At 37.7% G+C, this 23,912-nt stretch overlaps 1 protein-coding gene across 9 annotated transcripts in view; it reads left to right on the top strand.

Annotated features, from left to right (window-relative positions):
* EPHA5 (EPH receptor A5) overlaps nucleotides 1-23,912 on the top strand; it is a 325,738-nt gene that overhangs the window by 298,999 nt on the left and 2,827 nt on the right. For 7 of the 9 annotated variants that reach the window (XM_040967111.1, XM_040967109.1, XM_040967112.1 and 4 more), the window contains 5 exons: nucleotides 2,473-2,534; nucleotides 3,705-3,914; nucleotides 7,411-7,560; nucleotides 15,742-15,935; nucleotides 18,217-18,372. In XM_040967111.1, the coding sequence (XP_040823045.1) occupies nucleotides 2,473-2,534; nucleotides 3,705-3,914; nucleotides 7,411-7,560; nucleotides 15,742-15,935; nucleotides 18,217-18,372 (772 nt within the window). Of the gene's footprint in view, nucleotides 1-2,472; nucleotides 2,535-3,704; nucleotides 3,915-6,347; nucleotides 6,351-7,410; nucleotides 7,561-15,741; nucleotides 15,936-18,216; nucleotides 19,789-23,912 lie in introns of those variants that run through there. The other 2 variants (XM_040967117.1, XM_040967114.1) reach the window with 2 other exon arrangements.

The following is a 23,912-nucleotide window of genomic DNA, read 5'->3' as shown; positions in this document are numbered from 1 at the left end:
CACATGTTGCGTTCCATTAAAAATCTACCTCTAAATATTTTCATAAATGATTTTGAACCTGGGAATTTAGGCTGGCCTACCTTAGGATTCCAAATGGTGAATTATTGCTGTTGTGTTTGTAATTGTCACACTTTCTATATCTGTGTTTGTACATTGAGGAAATTGCTGCACACAAGTGAGCATGATCTAATTTTGTGACCTGAATTAATCAGTTCTTAAGTAAAATACAGCTGCCCTTCTGGAGAATACCATTTAGTTCATTGTAATTCATTTCACAGTTGCATAGGCCTTATTTCCCTTCACAATAGAAGAAGTTAATTAAATGGAAATATAATTATGCTGTCATAAATCTCTTCTTTCTCAACTCAAAATAATTTAAATTAATGCTACAATTTTATTAAGTGTGTGTTGTTAAAAAGTAAAAGGGACACTTTAAAATATAGTGAGGTTTATCTGAAATAGTGCAAATAATCACTGTATTTGAGGTATTTTTCTATTACAGCAAATTTTTATTTATTCATTTGTTTACTAATATAGAGAGAATGGATTTCAAGTACTTCATACATATAATTTTTAAAGATTTATGTATTTTTATTGGAAAGACAGATACACAGAGAGAAGGAGAGACATAGAAAAAGATATTCCATGTGTTGGTTCATTCCCCAAGTGGCCACAATGGTCATAGCTGAGCCAATCCGAAGCCAGCAACCAAGAGCTTCTTCGGGGTCTTCCACACGGGTGCCGGGTTCCAAGGCTTTGGGCTATCCTTAACTGCTTTCCCAGCCCACAAGCAGGGAGCTTGATGAGAGGTCAAACAGCCAGGATATGAACTGGTGCCCATGTGGAATCCCAGCAGGTGCAAGGCGACTTAGCCACTAGGCCACAACACTTGGCCCATACATACCATTTTATTATACTCATACTTATCTACCTCTTTCCATCTTCTTTTTTCCTTTCTTTATTTTGTCGTCTTTAATTTTAATGGGATGTTGCAAATCTTTGTATTGTGGATCCACTGATTACAGATGAATACAGTCATGAGTTTATGGGAGCAATCATATAACTTACTCTATTAGTCAACTTTGTCTAGCAAGAAAGTTAACCCACAGAAACAAAATTAGTAAAATATGTAAGATGATAATATTTAACGCTTACATAGAAAATTCAGAATAACAGGGACTCTTCAGTGGCTTGGGTCACCATGCCCTGTGCAGTGGGTGCCAGTGTTAGTCTCTGTTCATAGATGAGAAACCTTGGCATAGAGTGAGTTGAACTGTTCAATATCACTTGAGAGTGTCTGTGCTGGTTGGGTTCTCCAGAGAGCTGGGACATGTGGAATGTGTTTGTAGAAACATGCACAGGGATTTATTACAGATTCATGCCAACATGGCTGCTGACAGGAAAGTGGATGGTGATGGTGGCCTAAAGCTGAGAGTCCTGGAGGGGCAGAGAGGGTCAGTGTTGTTAAGCTGTTGGCCAAAGGAGTGGGCCTGGACTTGTCGTGTCCAACACAGCAGCTGAGAAGTCTCTTAACTTCTTGGAGAAAAACAAAGTAATCCTCCTTCTATATTTGTTCTCACCATGCCCTAAGGCCCAAACGGTGCCACCTCCTGCCTAGAAGGCATGTCTTGGCTAGTCTGCTCAGATTCTTAGCTAATGATTTCTGAAATCATTCCCACACACGCACCACAACTAGTCCTTTGCCACATTTCCAAGTGTCTCTTAATGCAGCGAAGAAGAGACCTAAAATGAACCCTCACAATGCACAAGGAATGACTCACGGCTCCTGCGTTAAAAACTGGGAAGTGTGGCTCCCTGAAACTGTCCAGATAACCTCGGTCTGCAGTTTCACAACAGATCCAAGAGTGGAAAACTCTTGGTGAAATGGTCCCTGGGGAAGCTGTTGTGAGCAACGTGAATTAGCCCAGGGCTTTGAAGAAGGACGACACAAGCTGTGTGTAGTGGACAGGAGATGGCAGATAACTCTAAAACATTAATACCACAATCATCAAGTAGAGAAGCATAAGGTGTACTCCAGGGATCCTAAGCTTGCTAGGTGTGTGGAGAGGGGGAATTTTTCTGTAGAAATTCTAAAAGAATGTGTCTCCAGTGCTTTCCTGCATAATATGTGATATTTCATTACATTCCCAGAAATGGCGTAAATCTTTAATCTTGCTTATTTGTGTAAGTCAGTTCTGATATTGGCAGCTGAGTGGATGTGTACTTCTGTTATTAACCTCATGCCGCTTGATTTCTCACTAATCCGTTCATTATACCAAGTTACCGTCTCTGCCTGTCAGGAGTTTGCTTGCAGCTCAGCGCATTTAAAATATGCATTTATCTAGGCATAAAAATATATTATTCTGTATGTGTATTGTAAAGTTTGTGCGGTAAGATTATTTGCAAAAATGTTCTCTGGTAGAATTTGCAAAAATAAAAGAGGAGAGGTTTTTCAGTTTCTTTTCTTTTCAGGTAAGCCCGTGATGATTGTGACAGAGTATATGGAGAATGGCTCTCTCGATACGTTTTTAAAGGTATAATTTAGTCCTCATTTAATTGTTCAGAGAATTGTTTACATAGTGGTGGTGATCATGAATTTGTATGTAGGTCCCTTTGAAACTAAACTATTGATTAGGGTAGAAATACCTAGAGTTAGAATAATTATACTCCCAAATTAACTTTTATATGAGAATTATTATTTTCAGAAATCTTTTACAAATGCAAATTAGATATAGCCCTGGCAAAGCAAAATGCTTCCACAGGGCTGTGGAGTTCATGAATGGGGGCACTGTAGGATGATCGAAGTGCCGCAAGCCAGCCACTCCTACCACCAGCACAGTACATAGCAAGAGAATCATCAGCATTGTCTGACTTGTAAACAACTGGAACTTTGGTGTCTTACTTCAGTAGTAAAGAGCCTGGGTGAGCTAGTGCAATGCATATTGGTAGGCCAGATCTCACACCTTGGCTAATGGTTTATATCTGTAACATGTTGACTGCTACTTTAGATTACGAAAAGAGATGGGGTGGTGTCATTGATGATAATGGTAAAATTGGCCTATGCAATGAACTGATGATTTTCCAAATTTCTCTTCCAACCTGAAGCCTTGCACCAGATTTGTTTGCCAGATTTCTTCTTGCCACCATGAAGTTACCTTGTGTTGTAAAATCACAGCATTCCTTTAGTTCAAAATAACTGTAACACCTTGTTAAGTCTATGTGACGAGTAACAAAGAATCCACTTCTTAGGCCTGCCAATGTCGCTCTGAAGCCATGCCCGTCCATCTGCTGCTGCAGAAAGCCCTCTGTCCCGCTGGCCATTTCATCTTCACATCAATATGCCACCACAGCTGGCTGTGCTTAAATCACCTCAGAATCGGTGCCAGGTTAACGCAAAGCAGGTAGTAGGTTAGCGTGACAAACACTCCTCTGATGACGGAGGATAAAGGCATTGCAATGCAGGAAAGGTGAACGAAATGCAACTTTCAAAAATGACTTTCAAAGCCTTTATCTGCTTTAAGCAGCGGGCAGATAAGCATTCCCCACTTAACTGTGTATATTCCCACACTTCACATTCTCCATCAGCTGGAAATGGCCTGAGGGTGGTGATGGACAATAGGATGAATTTGGAGACTGAAGGAAGATTCTTTGACATGGTCACGCAGTGATTACCATAGACTAATATTTGCACACTGTCTTCCCAGAAGAACGATGGCCAGTTCACTGTGATCCAGCTTGTTGGCATGCTGAGAGGCATCGCTGCAGGCATGAAGTACCTGTCTGACATGGGCTACGTGCACCGAGACCTGGCTGCTAGAAACATCTTAATCAACAGTAACCTCGTATGCAAAGTGTCTGACTTTGGACTTTCCAGGGTGCTGGAAGATGATCCAGAGGCAGCCTACACCACCAGGGTAAGATGTGATGGAATGTATTTCCGAAAAACTAGATAAGGATATTTAATTTTTAAAGCTGTTAAAGGAAATTACAGAAGGACATTTCTCTAACAAAGTCTTGGAGAGAGAGTGAGGAACAAAATCACAGACAATACTCTTTTTTTAAAAAATCATTAAACTCTATACCTACAATGTCAGGATGCACTTAAGTGATGGACTTATGACTATTTTTGAAGGACTATACTATTGTAATAACATAGGGAAAATCAGTTGGGGGAGAGGAATTGAGGAGGGGAGCAGGGAACAACCCTGAGCCTGTGGAACTGCATCATAAAATTGTTAAATGTTAATTAATTTAAAATGACAAAACTCAAATATAGAACTTATAAGAAAAGTATTTGGCTTCTGAGCCTCGATAATTTATTTTTCTTGAGCATACTAAAAGATCCTAAATTCAGAATGGCTACAACAACGTTAGAATCCTGAAGTGTTTTAAATGAAAAAAAAAAAATAAACAGCAAAACCCTACATTAAGAGAAGTATATAAGTGTACAGGATTTGTAGAAATGTGAAATAGACATACATATATACATATGTATCTATATATGAGAGCATCTGAAAGAATTAATTATTCCATATATCAAGGCCTCTGCAGTACAAGTATCCACTTGTATGAAATAAATATTCGAAATAAATATAAATATTCCATATATCAAGGCCTCTGCATACAAGTATACACTTGTATGAAATAAATATGAAAAATCCAGATCAGACTTTTCTGAAGAATATGTATCGGGGAGAAGAGAAACCTAGTTCTTCAAAATGTTTGATTAACAAGAGAGAACTGCAATGCCTCGTTGCCTTCTTCCAGTTCTGTGAAAGCTGTCAAGCCCACATCTGTGGAAAATCGGTCACTCATCTTGAATGTATGTGATACATAGTTGGCAATCTTTCCTGTGGCTGATTGCGGCCATGACTATTTGTGCTATTCTGTGTTTATCTGATTCTAAGTCTTTCTGGTAGCATCAGTTGGGTCCCTCCAAATGAGAGGAGTGAGCAAGTTGACTGAAGGAGGGTAGCAAAACAGAGTGGAAGAAAGAGACAAATAAAATAAATGGCATCCAAGGCTCAGGCAGCGAGCAGCTCTACCCTGTGTGCCTTGCTGGTGGCAGGGACCCCAGTCAGCTGCAGCATCACCGGCTGCTCCCTAGGGTCTCCCGGCACTGGCAGGAAGCTCAAGGCTGCATTGAGAAGCAGAGCTGGGACCTGGCCCTGAGTACTGTAGCATGGATGACGTGTTGTCACAAAGAGCATCTCAACTGCGGTGCCAAGTGCTGACTATCAATTAGACATTTTAAAACTACCTCTACTGATGATCTAATAACGATTTTTTGTCATAGATTATTAAAAAGGTTTTTATTCTATTTTAGATTTTTTTTTGGCTTTGTGAGTTATAAATATTTGGGCATTTGCACTATGCTGAACAGGCATGTGTGATTTACCCAAGCAAATAAAGCCTTCCAAAAGGCAGCATAATAAATCAATGAATGTGTTGCTGGTTGGATAGACCGCTTCCTTGAGACCGAACTCTCGTCTTTGCAAGCATTTCTATTAAATGGAAATCAATTAAGAGTTCTCCTGGGCTCAGAGTTGCTCTTAACAAAGTTGACATGAGTGAGTTTGAGGTCATAAAACAGTTCATCATCAGGGTGATTGGTTGGTGTCTCAGTTAATACAAAAGGATAATTTTAATTATCAGTGTCCTTGTGGCATGTTCCAGGATAGGATTAGACATCCAGAGACTCTCAGGGGGTACTCCTCTGAAGAAGCAATGATAGCAGTTTGAAGGAATTCTGCAATCTTAAAAATGAAGTAATACAGGATTTGGAATGACGTACATGACATGTGGATGTCCAGAATTCCAGACGAGAAATTATAGGATAATGTTTAACATCTTGAAGAAATGGTGATTCTAAAGGTTTATTTAGAGTATCAGACTTTTTTTTGCCAACTTAAGTTCCACGATATGACCTATGAACATCTGTAAGTAACACACATAATTTTCAAGAGTGTCATCCTTAAACGGGGTGTCTGTCATCTGAGGAGCAAGCATGCTGAGCCGAACTTCAACTTCCAGAATAATTTCAGGCATGGCACAAACTATCATTTCCTCATGTATTTTGTAACTGAATCACAAGAGCAACTTAAGTTTAATTTTTTCCCTAGGATATGTATGGAAGAATTTATTTCCTGCAAAATGGGAAGGCATATATTAGTCTTTTTAAAAGATAATACTCTCTCATATCCATCCATATATATACATATATGTATACATACACATATGTGTATATATATCACATGAATGTTTGAAACAAAAAAATTGAAATTGGGACCAACCTTGTGATGTAACATGTTAGGGCGCTGCCTGGGACACAAGCATCCCTCCAGAAGCTAGTTCAAGTCCTGACTGACCAATTCTGATCTGTCTCACCACTGACACACCCCAGGGAGCACCAGAATATGGACCAGACATTTGAGCTGCTACCACACTCATAGAAGACCCAGATGAAGCTGTTGGTTCCTGGCTGTTGTGGCCATTTGGAGGAATGGATCATTGGATGGAAGATTCATTTCTCTTTGTCTCCCCTTCCGCTCTATCTCTTTTTAGCTGCAAGTCTGCTTTGCAAATAAATACATACATCTTCAAACTTCAGTTTATAATATTCATTTTCCATAATTTATGTGAGATCTTTCATGCTTACATGGGAATAAAATGGTTTTCTGAGTTTCCCTGTTTTTAAAGATTAAGAAAATAAAGGGTACCGAAAGGCTCAGGGATGAAAAGGTTTATTATGTGACCAAAGAGAAAACATACCAAATGTGTTTCTCTAACATGTTTCAGCATGGAAAACATTATAAATTTTTAGCCATAAATCAAAGTCAATTAATTTTTTTCTTTTGTTTAAGTGTTACAACATAATGAAGTCTTTGGCTAAACCATGCCAAGTGAAAGGAACCATAACAAAGAAAAGATGAGGAAATACAAATCTAAACAGAAGAACATAACGAGGAAAGAAACCATGACTTCCTAAAGTTACTAATTTTCTGTCAGGAAGACACTGGGTGATAAAGTTGCCCAATTTTCATGCTTGTCTTATTACCTGGGATGCTTACTCAAGTTGACATAGACTTTCTGCTTTCGATTTCTGTACTAAAAGAGGAAGCATGAAGGGAATTTGAGTCTTTGGCTAACACTTGTAAAGTCAGAGTCTAGCTCGTGGATCCCCCTGGCTGCCTCTTTGCGCCATACATGCTCCAGGAGTCTAGCAGCATTGACTAGAGAACTTCTAGAAAGCCGGTCAGCTGTTAGTCTGCAGGTACCCATGGATCGTGCGCTTGTAGGACAGATCCTATTATTATGTTCTATCTCTTTCCAGATCCTTTCAGTGAAACATATCCCTGGGTAGATTCGAAATAGGCCACGGTTTAGTTTCTCTTCCATTTTCTGTTTCAGGGAGGCAAAATCCCGATCAGATGGACTGCCCCAGAAGCGATAGCTTTCCGGAAGTTTACCTCTGCCAGTGATGTGTGGAGCTATGGAATAGTGATGTGGGAAGTGGTATCGTATGGAGAGCGACCCTATTGGGAGATGACAAACCAAGATGTGAGTATGCAGCCACTCTCCTAAGTGGGTGCTTTCTTCTCCAAGTCAAGGCGCTTGGCTGTGGTTTTTGTTTTCCAAAGCGACAGTTCCTTAAAGAACATGAAATACTTTGCTTACCCTGTGATCTGTTTTGCTGCTGTTGAAATAACCTTCGTGCAGCTGCTCAGAAAGCATTACTACAAAATAAAATAAGTTATAGTTCTGTAGGAACTCGGTCCCTTGCCAGGCAGTATCAGCTGCACCGGAGTGATGTTTCACTCAATTTATGTCAGTATCATTTTCAAAGAGGGAAAAAAAAAGCCATCAAAGAGTGAATCCTCACAGGCAGGATTTTTATGATTTGCATTTGGTGAAAGAAGCTCAGACTCCATACTGAAAGCAACATTGGTCTAATAGTAGGTGTCCTTAAATGATAAAGGGTAATCATCAGTGTTTATTAAAATTAAAAAGTATAAAGAGAATTGAGCAGTCTATCTCATTTGAGAAGGAAAAAAACATACTTCATTCTGACAATGAAAAAAAAATTCATACTTGATATAATCTCAGGAATAAAGGAACTGTTAAAGAATCTTTTACTGAAGTTCAGAGCATTTATGACATGGCACTTGATTCTCCAATCTTTCCTTTTGTTTCTCATTGAAATGTGATGTGGTTCATTCAGATAATCAGCATTATTTAAACAGCATAATTGGAACACTTTCTGTATCTTATACACTGTCTTGAGTGTTTTACTGATAAATACGTCACTGCTTCTCTGTAAAACTATTACAATGAACAGTCCTAATTCAATAGTTACTTGTTTTAAACTTTTTATTTTATGCTCTGATTATTTTTTCACTCCATGCTCTATAAAATCCCCCTGTCCCATTAGTGTCCAAGGGGTTGTTAGATGCCGTACCTCTCCAGCCAAACTTGGTAGTCCTGAGCCACCATCTAACACATTCTAATATAAATATTAAAATGGATATTGAATGGTGGTCACCATACCACTTGAAAATGCTTAGATCGTATCAGAATGCCTGGATTTCAGTTCTAGTTCTGCTTCCGATTACAACTTACTGCTGATGTGTGCTTCAGGACACAATAGGTGTGAGCTGAAGTACTTTGAGTTCTTGGCGTCCACATGGGTCCCAGGACTGATTTCTTGGCTCAGGTTTGGCCTTTCACAACCAAGCCATCTGCAGGCATTTGGAGAGTAAACCAGCAAATTGGATTTCTCTTCCCCCTTCTGCATACACAAATTTAAAATCAGTTATAAGGCCTGGCACAATAGCCTAGTGGCTGGAGTCCTCTAGCCAGTTTGTGTCCCAACTGCCCCACTTCCCATCCAGATCCCTACCTGTGGCCTAGGAGAGCTATATATAATGGCCCAAAGCCTTGGTTTCCTCTACCCATGAGGTAGACCTAGAGCAGGCTCCTGGCTCCTGGCTTCTGATCAGCTCAGCCCTGGCTGTTGTGGCCACTTGGGGAGTGAGCCAGAGGATGGAAGATCTTTTTCTCTCTCTAATTCTTGACTTTCCAATAAAAATATATAAATTTTTTTAAAAATATAAACAATTAACTTCAATCTTATTTGAAGCTATTCTCTAACCATTTCAAGGTATCTTCTGCAATCCCAGATGAGTCAGTGCTGGTTAGGAAGAGGCTTAGATTTTTATTCTGCCTTCCTTGCCCATGTCTTGTGTGAACTCCACATGGTTGTCCAGATGAAGAGGTTGCAAAGAAGCAACAAGACTGCTTTCCCTATCCGGGGTAACTGGAGCTGCCTGTGAGCAGACACTCAGACATGACTGCTCAAATGAAGAGTACGCCAGGCTCTTGATGGGCTCTCCAGCTAAGTCCTCTGAAGGAGACCCACGTCCTTCCAACCCACTCGCACGGGACTGCTGCCTTGGGCCTGGGCACCAGCTCCAAATCTTTGGCTGCACCACACTGGAATGTGTTTTCTTTAAGAGAAACATCCTGGTTGAGTGCTTTCCCTCTGCTCCTGCTCTTGAGATTCCCAGGAGGCACTTGTAGCAGCCTACTTGTTCACATGTGCCCCCCAAAAAGCCGTAGTCACACGTGAACTTTTCCAGGAATTCGTTTGGATTGCTGTTCCCTCGTAGCAAGGGCTATGTGTGTCTGTGGGCTTCTGCCTCTTGCATTCACAGCAAGCAGCTGGAACTTGGAGGCCGCACTCGTGTTCCTTGGGGCCCCATTCTGTTTACTAGAGAGAGAGAAGTCGTAATCCTACATCTTCCAATGTGAGCAAATTTCTTGATGCATTCTATAGCTTGTGTAAGAATTCTGTCATTTTTCAGACATTTGGTACTCATTAGGCTCTTTGAGCATTGTAGCATCAGCCAATCTTAGAGTTTCTTCCTTTGCATTTTAACTTTTTTGAAACTTTTTGTCTACTTCTGTCCCGTTATATTGATACTCTTTGCAAATAATGTTTTTTTTTCAAACTATATACAAATACCCAAGGGAATCATGGTGTCATATTTCAGGAAGTTATAATAATAAAAGTCATATTTTGCTTTGAATGAGGTTTACAAAAGTGATCATATGTTTATAGATCTGTTTCTAACACAGTGTCTATTTCAGGCTTTCTTGTTTCGTCAATAAGACCTTGGTCATCTTTGACATTTAAGTTTCAGATAAGCCCAAATTGCCATTCAATTCTGCATCCCAGAATCATGACAGAGCAACTTTATATGAAGATCATAACCCCTCAAAATTTGCTTGTGGGGAAATGGTAAGCCGACATAGAAGCACTGGCTTGGCAGTTTTAAGGGATACAGCCCATCTTTTCTGCATTCCAAATGCTCTGATTCAGAAAGGCCTTTGCCACGTGAAAACCTTCGTGTTAGCCTGCCATTCAAGGCCATCTAAAGTCCACAACACCTTCCTCTGTGTCAAGGGGGCAGAAGGCAGAAGCGAGCTGTTTTTGATTTAGGTTTGCTACTGTCATCACAGGGGGAAAAAATGTCATAATATATAGTAAAAAGTCAACTAGAACAACTAAGATATTTGTAAATAAATATCAAATCATGAACTTGACTCAAGTTCAGGAGTCTTAGATGATGTCGTGTAGTCAGGAAGTAAGTCAGTGTATTAACAGCAAACATTTTAAATGTCAATGTTTTTCAGGATCTAAAGCAGCCAGCAAATTGAAGACTTTATCCCAGTGCACTTTTATATTTCATGGCTGACTTTTTCCTGGTAGAGTCATGCAGAATGTATCCTGCCATGGATTCAGTGAAACACGGGCATTTCAAAATGCTTTGAGAATTCATTGAAGTCTTCTGTTTTTTAGGCCTTTCTTGTTACAACACTTTTCTCTGTGTTCTTCCTGCAGAGCGTAACCCAGCAGGTTATCACCACTTCTGATGTATAGGTTGATTTGGATAGCAGGGAGGATTGACAGTTCCAGAAGAGGTCAACATTCTTTTTGTGAACCAGCACCTCATCCCTTTTCCATTCTTTGTTTCAGTCTGCTGTGACCTACATCTTCAATTATAAAAGCAGGAATATTTTGGTAAAGCAGAGAGATAAGATACTGTAGGCAACTGAAATAGAAGTGAAGGGAATTTAATTATTATCCAAGTACTACAAATTACTAGGGCCTGAAATCAGCAAATGATTCAACTTCTTAGTCATGCTGTAGTAATATCAAAAACGGGAATATTTCATGAAACAATTTAATATACTACCTTTATAATAAATCTGGCTTCTTTTAAAAGAATGATGCATTCAGAAATATCTGTGCTACAGGACAAAATCCATGTACCTTGAGTTTAACAACACCAAAATAAAATCCTTGGATTTAAATCCAGCAGTATCTTGAATTCTACAACTCTTGATCAGCTTCAATAATTATTGAGGGAAGGGATTTATATTGAAGTTTTCATGGGTCTACTTAATCTTTGGAACTTAGTTAATTCAGGACTGATTTATGAAGAAAAAGACAGTCATTATTTCTTCAGTAACTATTGAAAACAAGAATGACACCCTAAAACAACACTGATGCACCTGATGGTGTTTCTGTTATTTGAAATTAATTACAGAAATATATTTTTTAAAACTCTAGTTATAAACAGGGACTCTTTGAGTTTGTAGTAATTACTCCTACATGTGGAATTTCAATCAAATAATGGCAACATAGTTCCTACTCCCTAAGTAGAATTTACTGCATTGACACACAGCAACTACTCAAGCCTGCTCTATAATTCTCCTGTCGCTTGGATATCAAGCATATATTTTCACATTTCTTGTGATAAAGAATGTACTATACTCCAAAATTGCTCCTTTTAATGGTAAGTGTGTAAATATGTAAGAATAAGGATACAAAGATATTTTGTAAATCTCATGAAATACAGAGTTAAGTGCTAAATTTATTTTGTTACAACAATAATTTTAGAATCTATGTATAGTATTTTTCACAATATGTACTTTATTAGCTTTTAGAAGATACTTTTACACAGAAGTGTTTCACGCATTGTTGTACCTTTGGAAGCTTATATTTGAATTAATTTTTATGCGCTATGTACACATATACATTGTATGGCACAACAGTACAATTGTTATGTAAGATGCATATCTCTCACATCCCCGCTACCTCTGGGCAATGCTGCTTACTAACAATTTGATGTGTCTAAGAACCAACATGAAAAAAAAAGACATGCTTGCATGTCAGAAATCATGGAGGGATGAAGGTGAGCCAGCAGAGACGTCAGCATGTGACATGTAGCTGTGTCCCCGTGTACCAGGAGGTTGGGGAAAGGATGACTGGGGCCAAACATTTGAGAGAGATGCAGTCTGAAGAGCGTTGGAACAACTAGAAGATCTTGAATCCAATGCTATCTGTTCTAGGAGTCCCTTACCTCATGGTGACCTGTCGTTTCATCCCTGCGTGGTCAGGGACTGCTGGGAGGAACCAGCAAAACATGGCTTTGGTGCCAACATTTTGAAGGGTTGAAGAGCACAGCAGTGACACTCATTGGTCAGGTGTCTTTCCTGTGGGTAAAGATTTCAGAGACGCAGTTGCTTTATGGTCATACTCTGTCTCTCCATAGCACAGATCTGTTCTTCAGTGGCCATTCTCCTATGGTGACAATTCGCCCTTCCTAAGGGCAGCTCAGGCTTGCAGTTCAGCTGTCATGTCTTCACAGCATTCTGTGAAGAGAGTTGCTTACAGACAAGGAGCTTTGTGCAGTGCTGTGTGCGAACCAGCTCATACGGGCTAGCTGATGTTCAGAACATGCTAAGTGTGCCTTCCTCGAAGGAAGGTCAGTTAAGTGTTTTCCCAGTATTGTTTAGGGCACACACGGTGTGGCGAATGAGCTTGGCCAGAGTCCATGTTGGTGGATTTGGCATTCCCCAGCTCGTAGGGCTGGCCGATGCTTCATCAGCAAGAAAAGCCAACTATACCCAGCATACACAGGTAGAGACCTGCAAAGGTGAAGCCAGTCTCTCACAGGATGCAACCTAGCCCACTGGAATCGTCTAGCCCCCGAATGGATAATACCATATCTGGGGTGCGATGTTGAGGAAAAAACCCTAAAGAGAGGGGTAACATTTTTTAAATTGTGTTCAGAATATTTTCATGTTAATGCCGAAAAAAAGGCTATTTATCCAGCCAGGACACTTCTGAACTGGTGCCAAACTGTGTAAATTCTCATTGCCTTTTCTTTCTTTTCATTCTTTGTCCGTCTCAAGCGTTGAGTTTAACAGATATAATAATGATGAGGCAGTCCATTAAGATTGTGATTCATCTAGTTGTATGTTACAAACTGCATGGTAAAATTAATGACCGAATGGCACATGGGGTGATGCAGGTAGATTTTTCAACATTTCGCAAGTCAAAAGAACACCAGTGCTATAAGACACTACTAAAACTACCAAAGAAAAAAGAATTACATTGAAAACAAATTCAACATTTCTAAACAAAATCTGAAGCTCTAGTTCCAATCCTATATGTAGATTAAATGCTTGAGAAGAAGTTATCACTACATGTGAAGACTTAATTATGTGGGCCAAGTTTTAGGTTACATGAAGGGAAATTATATTTCTGAATATAATCTATCTGAAAATAACACTGATTAAGTAATAAATTGTGTAAATAACTTCACAGGTCAGATAATCGATTGTTTTCATAGTAGCATATAAAAGTTGCTGCCCAGTGGAGTTAAGACCATATTGTAGATTAATAATAAAGAGGAAAATAGAACCAATTGGTAAAACATTGGGGGGTTATAAAGCACATTATAAAATAAACCGTTTTAAACTAGAGGTGAATTGCCGAAAATGCTCCATGATTTATGCTACTTATGTTGGTATTTCTTATTTTGATGCAGATTTGTTCTTCAGGAAAGTATTCAGTACCATTATTAGAAATGGGGTATGGGTATCTTACAATAAGTAAATTAATGAATTTGTATTCTTGCATGAGTGCAAGTGATATTTTTTATTCATTTAGCATTTATTTTTTTATTACCAATGAGAGTTTCTTCTCCAAATTATTAGTTATTTGGTTCTTTTGTGGTCTTTGACTACTGTCTACTTCCTACTTGTAATTTTATCATGTTTTTCTCAGTATATATTCATTTTTAATGCAGTGGCTATGTTAGTCAGACATGTCAGTTGTTGCAAATATTTCTTCTGTGATTTGTACCATATTGCGTATATTGTTTTGAGTTGAATGTGTTGATTACACTGGTCGGTGGCCCGTTGGGTTTTGCCTGTAGTGATTCAATTATTCCTGTAACCATTGATATTCAGAAGCCTTAAGTCCTTTCTGTTTCTCTGCCTGCATGTAATTATTGGTGCCTCTCAGAAACCTTTATTATATGCCTTTCCTAAACAGAAATAAACTGCACCGGCCTCAAGCTGTGACCAATCACTGATGACCCTCGCATGTGTATTATCAGCCCAAATGTCTCCTGTGCTCCAGCCAGGTGCCTGCAAATTGCCATCTGGGTGTTCTCCGTTCACCTCAAATAAGAGAAGGCACGAATTAGACCTGACAACATTTCCCTCCTCTGTTAACCTGCTTACCTGATGTTGGTGGAAATAGCTATCCAGTATGATAGTATTAGTTTTTAGCTTCTCTTTTCTATCTGTTCTACTCCAAGATCACACTGGGTCTTCCATGGCTTGTTTATCTGCAGCACAGCGTTTTGGCAGGTGTCAGTTCCTGTAGGAACTGGGTTTTCTCCAGTAACTCAGAACTCTTTGTAAAGTTTCTCCTCTATTCATCTTACTTCCCATGGATCAAGATCAAAAATCTAAACTCCTTTTCAGGAAACGTAAACAAGTCAGCTGTTAAATATATATTCATTTGAAGATTAGAGAAATATATTCATTAATCTCTTGAATATCAATATCTCTTACATATCAGTATCTCTCAAATAGTGGAGTCTTCACTTTGAGTAAGACCTTAATTTTTAAATACCATGAATAGTTCATTTCTGGAGGTAGATATTTCAATGACAAACCAAAATTATAAATATATTTAATAAAACAACCTCACAATTAAACTGATAGTCGTGTGTGGTTATGTTTGAAAACAATGACGTTTGTAATAGCTGTGTTACTGCAGAGTCATTCAGAATACCTCCCGAAATCAGAAGATGATCACAAACCGTTGAAGCTTGACATTATTAAATGATACACGAGACAGTTATGCTAATTTAACCTTTGGCATATCCATCATTTGCCATCCAAAAGTCACTTTTGAAATAGGATTGCAGTTCTATCACTTTAAAAAAAAATGTTTCTCTGCACATATTTTTTCATTAAAAAGCCACTAACTTTTCAGCGATATCACTAGAAAATTTAATCTGTTGGATTCTAGAATATAGGATAAATAAAACATGAGCTGTTCATTTCAAGTCAATTAATTTTACGAATCACTCTTAACCGACATTTTCATTAAAAGTATTATCATTTATGTTACTTGTACTATGTGAAGAAAGCTCATCTTTATTTGTTGGGATAATGTGTTTCTAATATTACACTGCTTTGCAACAACTGGAAGTAGTGTTGGAATTCAGTTATGTTGTTTTTTATTTGTTCCGATTTTGTTTGTTGTTTGTGTAGCCAGGGCATAGATAAGGATCAGTGTTAGCACGAAGCTCTCCCGGCCCCCCTGTGAGTGCGTGCTGTCGGGGTCCTGATGTGCTCTGTGTCATGCAGGTGATTAAAGCAGTAGAGGAAGGCTACCGTCTGCCCAGCCCCATGGACTGCCCTGCTGCTCTCTACCAACTAATGCTGGATTGCTGGCAGAAAGACCGCAACAGTCGGCCCAAATTTGACGAAATAGTCAACATGCTGGACAAGCTGATTCGTAACCCGAGTAGTCTGAAGACGTTGGTCAATGCATCAAGCAGGTACAGGGCCAGGCGTGAACACTTTTCCTGAATGTAGTTATTTCAGATTGATGTCCCAGATTGGTCATCAATTAAATTCGTATTGAATACATGTTAGTTTTATGAATATATGATTAATTTATGATCTTTGCAGTCACTCTTGAAATAAATGAAATTAAAACTATCAAAATAGAGTTAAAAGAGCAACAATAACCTAATCTAATAGCATACTGCTACATGCTAGATTCTGATTTGTGTGAATAGTCATGTTTAGGCAGAATAAAGATACAACATTTAACTGTATGTATTTTTAAGAATAGATGATGATGAAGGAGATGCATCAGGACAAAGCCAGTGAATCACGGATACATTCTGAAGTATAAATATCAAGCAACAATTGCTCTTCCACTTCTTTAGAATGAGTTATAATCCATCATTTATGTATGGAGACATTTTAGTGTTCCTTTTTATGAACATTGACAAATTGTGAGACCCCTTTTGTCATTTCCATTTGTAGGCAGATCCTTAGTTAATCATTTAATATGCAGCTTGATCAAAATAAAGTTGATAAGGGGGTATCTTGTAGAGAAAATTGGTAAGAGGACCTTATTTTCATTTAAATAGTGTTGCATACTTACACAGGACCTTTATTCTCTTTACCTGAACTATTATAAATTGACTCTGAAAAAGAATGAATCCATTTGATTCCATGTTAGAAATATCCACTTTATTTGAGGCAGCTGTGTGTTTTTATTAGAGTGTTACGTCAGAAATTGAATTGTCCACCTAGCAGTATGAGCTAAATGAGGAAAAAAGGTGTTGATAAAGTTGCGTATGTTTTGTAATTTTGACATAACACTTGTTTACTAGGCACAGAGTCACTTTAAATACAAATGAGACCTGAATCTTCACACTGTTCAGGCATCATTAACTTTCTATAGCAGCAACTGGGGAATGCTGGCAATTATTCATTACACTGTGCCTTGAATATTTACTTTTAAATTGTTTATTGTTCTATAAAATATGAAGCCTTTCTTTCATTTGTTTGTTTGAATTATTTAGGATGTCACAAATAGACAGTAAGGAAAAATTTTAAAGCAAAATGTTCAGTGTGCCAAAACTACATTAATTTAGGTTAGCATTATCATTTTAGTTGAGTGCAGTTTAAAAGCAAAAGCACTTTTGTGTTTCCTTGTGTAACTGTAGAATTTGCTGAGTTCATTAAAATAAATTCAACTCGAATATCGCAACATTATTTACCCTTCTTTTTGAGTCATTTGCAGAGCCTGGTTCTAGAAGGCGCTGGTCCTGAATTCAGTGCCACTTTTGCGCTCTGTGCCTGCCTGGGTTACAGACTGGATCACCTCACTTTGCAAAGTGTAGGTGATGCTGATCTGTCAGGACTTGTGAATCTCTTCTCCAACCATCGTGTTCTCCAACTTTGCTTGAGCTGTCCTTCCCAGGCTTACAATGCAGATCTGATATTACCAAAAGGCGCAACACAACCACAATTTCAACTTCAAGGAGTCTATTTTCCAAATGTTCCCTCTTTGAGCCTCACTCTGTGGAAATTCTTAAGAATTCTCCACTCCAATGTTTATTGGCTGGAAGTTACTATAATACATTCTTTCGTATTGCCAACAAATACTCATATTTTTAGTCTTTTTCATACTAGGTGTTACTTGCCAAGTATTTATCATTGATCTTAGAGTCCGATTTATCTGTCTTTATGGAATCCACAAAGTAAAAATAAACCTCAAGTAAAGCTTGTGTTGGGCCATGGAAAGGGAATGAAAATAAAATTGAAAGAAGATAACTAGAAGTCTTGAACAATTTTGTGCAGTGTCTTGAAATTTTGATGATAAATGAGATAGAGAAGTAGTCAGATGTGCAGTTAACCTGGAAGTAAAACTGATCTCATGGAGCATGACCGATTACTAAGAGTGAGGGGTTCAAATCAGCACCCATATGGGATAGCAGCACTTAGCATTTTAAATGACTGTGCCGCAGCACTGCCCCTAGAGACTTTACTCATCTATTCATGCTATATGAAATCCTTAGCTGCTGTTTTATTTTACAGAAAAAAAAATAAGTATTCACTAATTCTAGAGAAAACAAATGTCAGTGAACTGATGTTATGCTGCTGTGTAGACCTAATTATTTCCTTCCATGTAACTATTTCTATAATTTTGTCTCATAAGTATATTTTTAAATGACTCGAAGATCCAGTTAACCTCATAATAAATTTTGCTGCAAAGGAGTAAAAGTATCATTTCTAATATTTATGCTTTATGTATTTTAGAGTATCTACTTTATTGGCAGAACATGTCCCAGTAGGATGCGGGGCCTACAGATCAGTAGGCGAATGGCTAGAAGCAATCAAGATGGGCCGGTATACAGAGATTTTCATGGAAAATGGATACAGTTCAATGGACGCTGTGGCTCAGGTGACCTTGGAGTGAGTAATCTTTCTCATAATTTTTACATAATTGCTGGGGAAAGGCGAAATGCACAGAAACCAATCTGGATGAGGTCAAGGTGTGAAATCAGTTTATCCTGGTCCCTGTGCAGCAGCGTTCAAAGCCGCCTCATCCTTTTTAGCCTGTATTGTTAACAACTGCATGATTAATACTTCTTTTACCAGTATCTTGCCTTTGTGTTTCAAGCAAATAGCATTTGAATATTTGAATGATTGGACTCACAGCTCCTTGGCAAGGTACTGGTTTTTTGTGTGTGGTAAAGACGTTTTCTTGACATGGTTTTTATACTGGTAGCTATGTCATATGAATGTAAATACGAAACAAAACGAACTGTAAGCACAATTGGTGTGGCTAATCCTACCTAACAGTGAAACGTTCCCAAATTTTGGTTGCCTTCAAAGAACTTCCGGGTAACCACAACTTGAGGAAAACATTTCTGGCAGGAATCTCATTTAACCTCCCAGTGGTGCACTTTAAACGTTCTCGCAATCGGAGGATCTATCAAGTCCTGCCGCTGATTCGCTATGTTACAATCTCAGTGGAACCAATTGTGCCCTTTTTGGTTTGCACGTTTAAGATAGAATTTATCAAACCTTATTAAATAAAAATCACTAGAGTTAAGTACTAAGTTCTTAAGTGTGAAAGTTGTTTGTATTTTATTATATACTCTGTATGCGTAATTATTTCAGCCTAATTGTTATTTGTGAAGAATTAACTGTCCTGGTGGTTCAATCTAGATCACAGTCACAATAATGAGGTTTTAACCTGTGACTACAATGATTATGTCAAATGGCCTGCAAATTCAAAGCTTAAAATATTGTCGTGAGGTTTAGAAAATGATAGAATATTCTAAAGCACTAAGCTGCAGTCCTGCTTTCATTGCTCCACATCAGATGAATATTAAAGAGTTCACCCTTGCCACTCTGTCATTCTTGCATTCATTGAGTTCATTGATCATCCCCACAAAAGGTAACAGGGTACCAGCATTTATCAGCCATGGATGTCACTTCTCAGCATTTTCTTCCCTCATATCAGTAACTACAGGCAACAATCATCAACCATCAGCTGGCTTATTATCATTTTCTGAGTCCCATTCTTACCGTCACCACCAAATCGTATCTGCTTTATCCCATATAGACTTTGCCCATTATTTCTTTGGATATGCAAGGAACGCATTTGTGATATATTTAAAATAGAATACTGAAAAATTGATACGTTTAAAATATTTTTACATGATTCCTATTTAATTTTTCAGTAAAATGGTCATTTTAATTTATTAAAGTCATTTGTCATTTTATATTAAAATGATACTGTAGGTATTTCTTCTACCCAATGTCAGATTATTTGTAAATATGCAATAAAATTAATAATTTTAAACAATGCATTAAAACAATGTCTCTTTTTATTAGAAAGAACACTTGCATTTATAGTTGTACTTACTACATATTTGCTTCTTCACAGAATAGATACAAAGATTTTGTTTGCATTAATTACCTGTGTTTTACTTAATTTGGGGGAGGGGCAAAAAAAATCCCATAAATAAACTGAATATTTTACTGTTGTGATTTCCCTTTTTCTCACTTCTTTTCTAATTATTTCTCACTTGTTTTCTAATTATTTTCCTATCTGCCCTGCTGTCCCCCAACTGTCTTCGTTTCTGGGTTCTATTTCTGACACAAACAGAGCAATCTCTCTATTCTGCTATGGTGGTTCTTACCCATTTGTTGCCTTTAGCTGTTCTTGGAAATAGTTTTGTGTTTTGCTTCATTTACTCTGACCAAACAGCAAGGAGATGCATCAGCATCTGACTGCTTGCAGACTATCCGTCTGCTTCAGTCAGTAGCTTCAAAAACCTGGGACCCGTGAGAGTGGACAGCTCCTTACCATGAGCTGAAACATAGATCCTAATTCTGGTAAAGCTGATTTCTTGCAAGGTCTAAAACTTTTAATAAATATTCTTTGGTTGACTGTGTTAGGGACTACATTTTTGTAATCAGTAAGAAAATCTCAAACTGTGAGGTCATTCACAAAACAAGGATTAATCAGTTCTTTGGTTGGTCAATAATAATAATAATAATAAAGATTATCCATACATTTTGTTTGCTTTCCTTCCTTAATAAGAGAAAAAGAAAGTCTGATAGAAACTAATGTCAAGGAACTCAGATTATCAGCAAAAGAGAAAGACAAAGTCTCAAAACACCCTGTGAAGTTCATCGTTCAACATCTAAACAAGAACCTAATGAAGTCTCAGACATAATGATGGAATTAAATATCATTCCTAGAGCTGTTGCCATGACATTGTAAAATGTGACATTGTAAAATGACACAGCAGTGTCATGGAGCAATGCACTACTCATGCTTAGAAAATAGTAAAATCAATCCTTAAGAGCCAGGAGTGAGTGATCAAACTGCCATGTGATAATCAAAGATGTGTTTTAATTTGGGATATCAAATTTGTTTTAAATGGCTTAAGAAAAACAAGGGCAAAATGCTTAGGTTTTTATACTTACCTGTTTTGGTTTAAATTGTTTCATACAGGTTTGATTTGATTATGAATTATTTGCCAGTATTGTGTGAATGAATGGGAAAATAAAGAACTTATAAATATTGAAGTCCAAGATGTTCAATGAAAATGCTTCGCAATATTGCATGTTTTTGTCTCCTGTTTACTCCGTGCTGGAATCTTGCTGTTACATGTCTAGATTCATGGTAGATGGATGATCGTGGCAGTCACGGTGCAAACTGTACACTCATGTCCAAGTACAGTAAGTCATTGTAAGAAGGTGAATTCCAAACTGCAACTTGAATAGAAAGTTGTTAACAGACAGAAGAGCTGCTTCAAGCAGTATTGTCAGAACTGTCAGCCTTTGATTATTCAGAAAACGAGCAATGTCTGATTAGTTTCAATTTGTATAAATTGGTAGGATTCCTGTTAATATCTTCAAAGGAATCTTTAATTACCAAAATGAAGTTTTCCAAATCTGGACCTGAAATGTAGTCCATGAACTCAACTAGATTCATTAATTTATGAATAAAATACTATGCATTATTTTGGGTTTATCTTTGTTCAAAGTGCACATAGAATTTACTATCCTTTTTGTTCTACATAAATAATCTAAAACTCGAGGTTTAGCCCTCACAATATCTTACCTGTGAACAGTATTAGCAAGTTGTTGATAATATTCTATTGCCAAAAGAAAATGATTATTTGAAAACTAATTGTTAAAACTGATTACCAGAATTGTCTAAGCTAAAAACAGGAGAACATACAACTGCGTGGCAAGACTAAGGCGAATGTGATACACACTGAGATGTAGTCAACCTTCGTTGAACTTTCTTCTCCCTTCTGTTCGACCTATGTTGGAACTAAGTTCCAATTCTAAGGCTGAAAGGTGTGTAAAGCAGAAGGGAGCAGAAGGAACAGGCAAAGAATCTTCCACAGTCCCATGAGTTCCATCCTGAATAATCAAGAGTTGGCTCCAACACCAAACAGTTTATTCTCTATTTTTAACATTAGTGTTTTAGCTTCATAGTATGTAAAATAGTATTTTCTCGTGAATAATATTTGAAAAATGCTGGAATGTAATTGTCAGATAGCAATTCAGTATACTTGCAATTCTTCTAAAATTAGTTAAGCTATGTCAAAAAATTAAAGTATTGTTATGTGTCAATACTATTTTCACTATGTTTCAAGTTGTAATCCTATGTTCAAAGAGTTTATGGTCATTATAATTGGCATTGAGTATTGCTTAAGATTACACGTGATCATGGTGAAATTTAAAAAATATATATTTTAAAAGGGACACACTTAAAGCCAACTTTCTAGAACTGTTCTTCTCTAGAAAGAAAAGGAGCAAAGAGAAAACAGCATGTCTTATATCCTCTCCAAATTTTATATATATATATGTATATATATATAGATATGCTGGATAAGGCAGAAACTTTGTCATTAAATGGAAAGCATTTTATTTTCATCAAATAATCTCATTGTGTTGCTAATTTGACCGTCTCATGTCATACTGTTCAGTTAATGCAGTGAAAATTGTTGGAAATAGCAAAAAAAAAAAAAAAATGGAAGTTAAAAGCATGTAAAAATGCATTAACCACATTGGATTAAAGTTCTCTGTTCCTCAGTGTGAGCATGTTTCTAATGCCATGTTAATTTTCAATTGTGGGATCATTAGAAAAATAGTGAAACGGATTGTTTAAGACAACTGTCTTGCTATTGATATTAAGCTTAAATTGCATAGTTTGAGGTCTCCTTCACTTTGTAAAGAGACATTTGTCAGTTGCATGCATTGTAATCATGCTGTCTTCAAAATCTTCACACATTAATGGGACAGCTCTAGGACAGATTTAGAGATGCCATCCAGCCAACATCATTTTTGGCATTGCATAAAATCACGTGCTTCTTTAAATGCCTTCCATAGAGAGAAAGAAGGCAGAGGCAAGGAGAAAATAAAGGAAGAATATAAGTGGGCTGAACATTCGTATGTTTCTTAGGGAAGAGCCAGATAAAAAATTGATTCTGAAGTCAATTTATCCCATTGGTTCACTGAGAAAATTGTTGCGAATGTTCTAAGGAAAGATAGCAGTCATCTTTTTCATGAGCACTGCTTTTACACCTAAATTTGTTACTCAAGCAAAATTCCTCAAAACATTTATTCTTTAGCATGACAGGAAATCATGACCATTTTGTTTTTGTGATTAATTTCCAGAGAGTGAAATAATATTTACATCTCATTTTCATAAAGTAGTTCAGTATAGAATATACACAAATAAAGTCATTGTTGAGATTTGATATCATTTATAGACCAACACTCTAGAGTAGGGCTTAGGGCAGGTTTATGGGGTGGCGACTTCAGCCACACATTGGGACACTTTGATCTCATGTTGGAGTGCATGCATCCAGTCCTACTGCCTTGTATCTGATTCAGTTCTTTGCCCTTTATTCTGCAAACACAGTACATAGTCCTTCACATTCTGTCCTGTCATGCGTATTGGAGACCGGTCCGGAGCTCCTGATTGTCTGGGCAAGGTTTGGCTGTTGGGGGCCTTTGGGGAACATATCGGCAGATGGATGATCATTCTAGCCCCCCGCCATCTCTTCTCTCTCTCTCTCTCTCTCTCTCTCTGACTCTTCATTCCTGTTTGTGTCTTTCTCCCCTCCTGGCCTTTCCATCTCTGTTACCTTGACTTTCAAATCAATAAACACATAGCCTGAAATATGAGTAAAGAGTTGGAATATGGAGCAATAAACTCACATATGGCCACTCACATGTTTTTGAAATGGGGAAATTCTCTTCATGATCAGATCACCAACAGTAAAAAAAAACAAAACAAAACAAAAAAACAAGTCATTCTCCAAAGCTCCTTTCTGAGACACACAGCAGTTATGAAGAGTGAATAATTCATTGAGTCGGCAGCTTCTTTGATGCACTTTACATCGTTTATTTCTCTATATCAATAAGTTTAAATGTTTCTTAGATGACAGTTTTTTAAAACTCCATTTCCTATC

The sequence above is a fragment of the Ochotona curzoniae genome, unplaced genomic scaffold (genome assembly GCF_017591425.1).
Source record: "Ochotona curzoniae isolate NIBS_2020 unplaced genomic scaffold, NIBS_Ocur_1.0 scaffold_4506, whole genome shotgun sequence".
NCBI lineage: Eukaryota > Metazoa > Chordata > Mammalia > Lagomorpha > Ochotonidae > Ochotona > Ochotona curzoniae.
This window is presented reverse-complemented; position numbering and strand designations above follow the sequence as displayed.